The following is a 7,686-nucleotide window of genomic DNA, read 5'->3' as shown; positions in this document are numbered from 1 at the left end:
CAACAGTCACAGATACAGAATCAAGATTGAAAGAGATCAGTCATGCACACACAAAAGTGAATGAGTTACTCCTGAACTGAGCAATTCAATTGAAAAGAATATGAGACTCACTAGTTAAGAAATTAAGTCTCAAGATGAAAATGTGAGTTCTTGTATACAATGAGAGTTCTGAGAAGTTTCAATTTAGATGATTTGAGTCATATAAAATACTCAAATCACATTCTCTGAGAACATATGCATTGAAAGAATCAGAGAGACAGATCTTATGCAACTTAATCAATAATTCATAACTTATAAAAGTAAAGATATAAGATCTGAGCAGATTATAATCATCTGCAGCACTATTATCAGTATTAAAAAAGAAGAGACTTATAATTGAAAAGTCTTACAAAGTAAGAGAAATCATAGATACTTACAAATCAGATAATCTCACTTATTTCAATCTTTTCACAATTATAAGAAAAGAATGAAAAGAAATAAAGAAATCAGATAAATATCACACTCTGATAAGTGATGAGACTGTAGCTGATTGTATGATAATACACTGCAGATAGCAGGCACAATGTGACAAAGAGCAGTCTCAAAGTGACAGACTTGCATGTGAATCAGATCACAGAAGAAAAAGAAATTCAGAGTTGAATTTAACTGTTTATATCAGTTCAATTGCAGAGATTACAGAGAATAAACTATCTGAAACATCTGTGAATGTGTGAGACTAAGTCATCTCAATCTCTGAGAACACTCAGAGATCAGATAAGATTAGTTTCAATGAACTGTTCACTGTAGTGATCTGAGTGAGTGAAGAGAGACAGTATAATGCATGAGACAGAATCACAAAAGATGAAAGCTGTCAAACCTAGTCACTGAATGCTGTATTATATAGAGGTTGTGTAAGAGCAGTAACTAGCAGATAAAGAAAAAGTGTAAGAAAAGAGAAATGAATTGATTATCAACTGTAAGAATCAGCTGTAAAAGACAAATGTTATTATACATATCTTATTCATTTTCATACATCACACATTTAATCTATTTCCAATGCCACATCACCTGAAAAACATCAAAAACAAAGGAAATCTCAAAACTTGAGATCTGTAAGAGATTCAAGAGCTGTAAGTCACTCTCACAATAACACTGTGCATGTCTCTGATTCCTCTACTGCTCTGTATACAATATTAATGTCATTTATCACAAGATTGACTGAAATGCCAATATAGAAATGTGTACATGTATGTGTAGAAAAATTGAAGAAGAGTGCAGAACCTGCAGAACCAGAAGTTAGAACAGAGAGAACAGAGGTAGAAGAAACAGAAGAAGGAGAAGATGCAGGATCAGATAAACAATGACAGAAGTTATTCAGAGCTGAACACTTATAACTCAGTGTGCACACAATCTTCTCTGCAGAGAAGAGAGAGAAAGCAATAGAAGAAGCTTAAGAGTGAAAGAGAGTAGTCTCAGTGATGTTATTATCTTTAATTAGAATAATCTCTGATGCTGAAGCAACTAAGAATCATTATTAGTATACAAAAATTGTAAAATCAGAAGTGAGAACAGTTATTAAATAAACACTCACTGATCTTAGAGTTGTATATATAATTACAACACATACAAGACTTCTCAGAAAGAGAAAGAGAAACATGAGAGAATACAGAAAGCAGAACACAGTGTGTGAATAGCTCATTCTTATAATAACATCTCAGACAAGATGTATGAGTCTCATGTCTGTGAGTGTAAAAGAGTACAACATCTGTGTTTCTGTTTCTGAAAACACAGATATCTTTTATCTGCATCATGAAGTTGAATAACAGATGTCAGAGAATAGACTGATACAGATCTATTATTCTGAAGAAATTTATTAGAGCAGATATCTCTGCAATATTGAACTTTATAGTTGTAAAAAGCTTCTTAATATCTGTGAATATCATGACTTCATGCACAGTAAAACTCATAACAATTTCTTCTAAGAATAGAAAAATCAGTATTAGAAAGAAAAGATGAAAAATGAAAAGACTTATAATCTTAATACTGTTGAGAGAGAGAGTGATTCTCTGATATAAATGAATAATTATCTCATCATGAATATTTAAAATAAATATAATAATCAGTGTCTGTGACTGAGCTTCAGATAGTTATGTTATATACAGTCTTTGTATAATAAATTATTCTGAGAGTTGATAAGAAGAGTGAGAGTGTATATACTGAGAAATGTAATTCATGAAGTCTACATAACATCTCCTTGAAATGGGGAGAGCTGATAACAAAAGCAGAGAAGATAAAACCAGAAGTAGCAGGAGTGAGAATTGTGGGAACAGGGATAGCAGGAGCGGGAGAATCAGACACAGAAACAGATGTAGAAGATTGAGAGAAAGTAGCAGAGAAAGAAACAGAGAGAACAGAGAGAGATGCAGAAGACTCAGTCATATATGATATAAGCAATTTCTTTATTATCACATTCTTCAAGTTCTTAATCAATAATTCAACATTGAGTTCACTATCATCAGCAGATACAGATCTGTCAATATATGAAGATTCTATATGAATAAAAATAACATATCAGCATCTGCATTCATGCAAAATTATATCAGAAAATATGATCAGAAACTCACTGAGAAGAAAAAGATTGAGAATGTATAAGAAGATAAAGAAAATGTGTCATTCATAATAGTATATTCTGATAACTGTTGGAAGATAAACAAGTTCTGATCATATTTCACAATGTGTTACACTTACTGCTAATAAACTGCCTGGTATGAGCACTACAAGAATGCTTATTATGAGAACAGAGAGTTATTATCAGGAATACATACAATGTAATAGATGAACAGATAGAAAGAGTTGAATAGAAGAAGAAGTAGAAATCTTGAATAAGATAGTGATGTTTAATAATGATGATGATAAAGAAAATGATTGAAGAATGAGAAAAGTTAGTGAATGAGTGATGTAATATAGTGAAAGTTTCTTTATGAGAGTGTACATGAGATGCTAGCTGAATCAGAAATAGGTCACAAGATTGTAAACACTAGTGATGTGCTAATCTGCATGAAGCTAGAGTGGATGTCATGATCACATGAGTGTGACTGAATCTGGTGAAGGAGAATGTGGTTCAGAAGAACATACAGTGATTCAGAAGAATGTACAATCATCAGATAATAACACAGCTGCTTCTGAACTTGCTTACAAGTGTAAAGGGGCCATAGCAGCCACTAATTAATTTAGTGTACAATATTATGATATATAAGAAGCTGGCGTACGCCTGTAATCGTACGCTGGCAAGCAACCTTTGAATCACACTATGACATCATTTGAATATAACATAGAAAGATCTGATTGATGAATATAAGAACCTCACTTCTATATAAGGTCAGCAGATTACTCTTTTATAATAGTGAAATATCACTAAGATATCACTTCAACTATTTTCACTTATGAAATAAGAGAAGAGTATTCACTCATTATCTATATAGAATAGCTAGATACTGACTTCTTATAAAATAGATTAGTAATTCATTTTTTTTCTATAGAAATATATATAAGAGTTACTGTATTTCTCATATAATCTTCATAGTATACTAATTATTATATCTGTGATATTCTTATAAAAACTCTGTAGTCTATAAGCTCACTATTTAAGTAAGATAGTTAAGCTTACTTATATAGCTTCTTAAATAACTATCTCTATATAATACTACTGACTAGTTATCACTTCAGTTTCATTATATTACAATTTAAATCACTTAATTTAATTATAAGTTTGAATCAGTTAAGCTCTATTAATAGATTGATATAATCTTATATATCTGTACTGAGACTGATCTGACTTCACTCTCTGAGAAAAATTTCATACTATTCTCTAGAGTATGTACATCTCTACTCTGACAGAAATTCAAAATTTCTGAACTCACTACACATTTTAATATAAGCTCTTCAACTGCTTTACTACTGTCACAGCCTCTATACATCTATATCTATTATAAAGATAGAGAGATTAAGATCAGAGATTCTCTGAATTATAAGAGAAATATATTATCTGAATTTCATAACTTCATCTGTATTCTCAAACAGAAATTCTGCCTTAACTCAAGCCAGTTTAATACTTATGAAATATAAGTAATATACACTATTAATCTTCTTGAAGATATCTCTGTGACTACTTGAGCTATTAAGAAGAGAGAGCTTGAGTGTATTAATACTACTATAACTTGAAAAGAATTCAAGAACTTTCTACTGAATTAAATTAAAGATTACTGTAATCACAGCTTCACAGCAGTATAGTAGTTTAACTTATTATATTAATAAGATAATAAGAATTCTTCTAATTTTAATATAAGATTTAAAGAATATTGAGAGAAATTAACTGATAATTTGAATTAATTAAAAACACAGCTTTATCTTATAAAGCTGACTCACAAGATATAGATAATAATATCACAGTATTAGAGTTCATTAATTAATTATACTGAGCTTACTAACTTGACTTTCTGAATCTATTTGAATAACTAATACTCTGAGAAAAAGATTAATAAGATCTCTTCTAAGTAATTAATAATAGAATCTAAACAGTACTGTAATAGCTTTAGTCTAGAGAAGTAAAGAAGAATTTCAAGTATTTTAATTCTTTACTCACTGTGAAGAAATATTAAAAAAAGATTTAATAAAAATCTCTATTTTAACTGCAGAGCTGATAATTACTATACGAGTAATTATAAGAAGCTTAAGAAGAGAAGAAACTGAGAAGATATCTTTTCAAAGTTAACTCTTCTTTTAATAAATGTATTTATGAAAAATAAAAAAGAGAAAGAAATGAAGAATTAATAATTCTCATATCTCTGACTTTATATTACAATCATAATGTATACTCTGAATAAGAAGATATTAATAAGATGTCTACTTAACTTCAGAATGAATACTAACTTCATATTCTATTTCTTTTCTTTAATGAAGAGTTGAAAGAAGATAGATCTGTCAGATTATATAAAATTTACTAATAAAATAAAGTATCATTATTTTAATATAATTCAAGCAAAGTATGTAATTACAGACTCAGAAGAAATCTTCAAGAAAAGTAGTCTGCTTCTTCACACTATTAATATTATAGATAAGAATATCATTCTAGATCTTCTAAAATTGAGAGAAAACAATTCTCTTATTAACTAAGTTACTTAGATGTGATGATACTATCTCACTAATAAAGAGACAATGATAGAGAAATCTGAAGACTTTCATCAGAAGAATCTTGAGAAAAGAATAGAGTCAATATACTATATAATAGATAACTGAGACTTGAAAATAGATAAAGAAGTCATCACTCTTACTATAAGATTAATAGCAGTATCTGTTATTAAAGATGAATATATACAACATCTCTTTACAGATTATAAGAATGTCTTTTCAGAAAGAGAAGCAGTGAAGTTTTCTAATATCAAGATATAATAAAAGATTTATCTTGAAGATAGTGTAATAATACTGTACAGATCTCTTTATAACTTATCTGTAAAGAAATTGAATATTCTGTATAAATATCTTAAGAAAGTGCAATTAAAGAACTAAATATACTTATTAAAGTGTTCAACAGAGACACTTATACTATTTATACTTAAGAAGAATAGTAGACTATATCTATACATAGACTATAGAGGTCTTAATAAGATGATAATTAAGAATCACTATTTATTACTATTATTATTATTATTATTATTCTTCCATTATACTCATATGCAAGCGGAGCTTATGATGAGTCCTTGCGTGATGTTAAATACAGGTCAAGTGTTGGTTATACAGGAGGAAAAATACAGGGTGTTGAGACCACGCCAAGATAACAAGAACATAGAAAATACAAAGAAGTGACAATTAGATACATGCGATAATAACTTCCAGCCCAGGAACATAGAGCGATTCATTGGAGCGATTTGTACACCTCTGTATTTTATTAGGAACCTGAGGTGCTTGAGTTCTGGATTTAATGTATCCCCTGCGGGTTTCAAACCCACACGCCTTGGTTTCCCACACCAAGGCGCTACCGGGTGGCCGCATTAACCATTCGGCCACCGGGGCTTATTACTATTAATTAATGAGACAATTGATTGATTATCTGAAGCAAAGATATTCTCAAAGATTAATATACAGAATATCTATTATAGAATCAGAGTTAACAAAGATAATATTTAAAAAATAACTTTTTATATTAAGTACAGTAATTTTAAATATCTTGTTTTAGCTTTTAATCTTTGTAATACTTCAGTCATCTTTCAGATTTATATAAATGAGACACCGCAGAGCCTTGTCAATATCTTCTATATAGTATACTTGAATGACATTCTAATCTTCTTAAAACAGAGAAAGAACATAATATCTATATTTAAGAAGTATTAAGTTGCTTAAGATAGTATTAACTCTATATAAACACTAAAAAATACTCATTCTACATGCAGAAGATTGATTTCTTAGATTATATTATTGAGATTAATAACATTTCAATGAATAGAAGCTGAGTCTCTGTCATTGAGAACTAGTCAGCACTGTGAATATACTGTGAGATACAGATATTTCTAGAATTTGTGAATTTCTGTGGTTTGAAAGAATATATGACTGCTGGATAATAACGCGGCCACTTCTGAACTTGCTTATGAATGTAAAGAGGCCATAGCAGCCATCAATTAATTTAGTGTACAGTATATAAGAAGTCAGTGTACATCTGTAATTGTATACTGACTCAAGCAATCTTTGAATCACATCTGATAGCATGTCTAAAAACTGATGAGAAGTGCAGACTTCTTCAGAATGTGATAATTTCATCTATGAAGCAATTCATAGTTATCATGTCAGTGTGGTTCTAGAACATCTCAAAAGATAGTGTATAAAGAGCAGTGAGTGAAAGAGCATCTGATTGATACTGCTTTACTTGTTGAAGAAAAACTTCACACTCAGATAAATGCCATGTATGTGAACAGATGAGATGAGAGAAAGAGAATAAGAGCAGTGAATCAGATTCAAAGAAGTTCACTCTCTACTCAAAAGAAGAATAAAAAGAGAATGTGATCATCATCAGAGTCATATAATAATAACAGAAATCATATAATAATATAGTGATATAATGATAGACATTGTACAATCAATGAGAAATCACTGAAATGAATATCTTCTCTAGTCAATATGAACATCCTTCTCTGTTATCTGAACTGAAAGATATGCAGAACCTCTCAGAGAGTTTACTCAAAGCAGTAAGAAAAGCAGTCAAGACTACTGAATCAGAATCAAAGCTCTGTACATATACAAGAATTCTAAATGAAATTGAGGTCTTGTGTATGCAGTGACAGACTGAGACAGAAGTTAAACAACAATTGACATTCACTGCAGATTAAGTATTCATGATAAAGAGCTTCACTGATGCAATCACTATTATTAAGAAGAATAGAAAAAACCAGGTCTTAAATCTATAGCAGAAGATTGAATGTTTACAGATAACTACACTGAATCTGAAGATTTCATCATAATTATTCACAATCTCTTCAGAAGTATACACATCATCAGAGACTGCTGTGCAGAATGAGAATCTGAATATGAAATACATTAAGTTAGAAGATCTGTCAGAGCTATTAAGCTTCAATAACAACTGAAAAAATGATGCTGTAATCAGCTGACTAAGTCAGATATAATTATATTATTAAATTGAATATGAACTTACAGACAGAC

General features: G+C 30.0%; 2 protein-coding genes across 2 annotated transcripts; one reads left to right on the top strand and one right to left on the bottom strand.

The window, feature by feature from the left end:
• Positions 1 to 2,008: 2,008 nt before the first annotated feature.
• Positions 2,009 to 2,528, bottom strand: BDBG_18077 (uncharacterized protein; the record flags this gene model as incomplete). Its single annotated transcript, XM_031725663.1, has 2 exons — positions 2,009 to 2,045; positions 2,197 to 2,528. Coding segments are annotated over 2 exons (368 nt in total), but the record flags the coding sequence as incomplete, so codon positions are not given.
• Positions 2,529 to 5,559: 3,031 nt separating this feature from the next.
• Positions 5,560 to 5,731, top strand: BDBG_18076 (uncharacterized protein; the record flags this gene model as incomplete). The annotated part of the gene is made up of 1 exon (XM_031725662.1): positions 5,560 to 5,731. A coding segment is annotated over one exon (171 nt), but the record flags the coding sequence as incomplete, so codon positions are not given.
• Between the last annotated feature and the right edge of the window lie 1,955 nt (positions 5,732 to 7,686).

Source organism: Blastomyces gilchristii, assembly GCF_000003855.2.
Source record: "Blastomyces gilchristii SLH14081 genomic scaffold supercont1.53, whole genome shotgun sequence".
Classification (NCBI taxonomy): domain Eukaryota; kingdom Fungi; phylum Ascomycota; class Eurotiomycetes; order Onygenales; family Ajellomycetaceae; genus Blastomyces; species Blastomyces gilchristii.
This window is presented reverse-complemented; position numbering and strand designations above follow the sequence as displayed.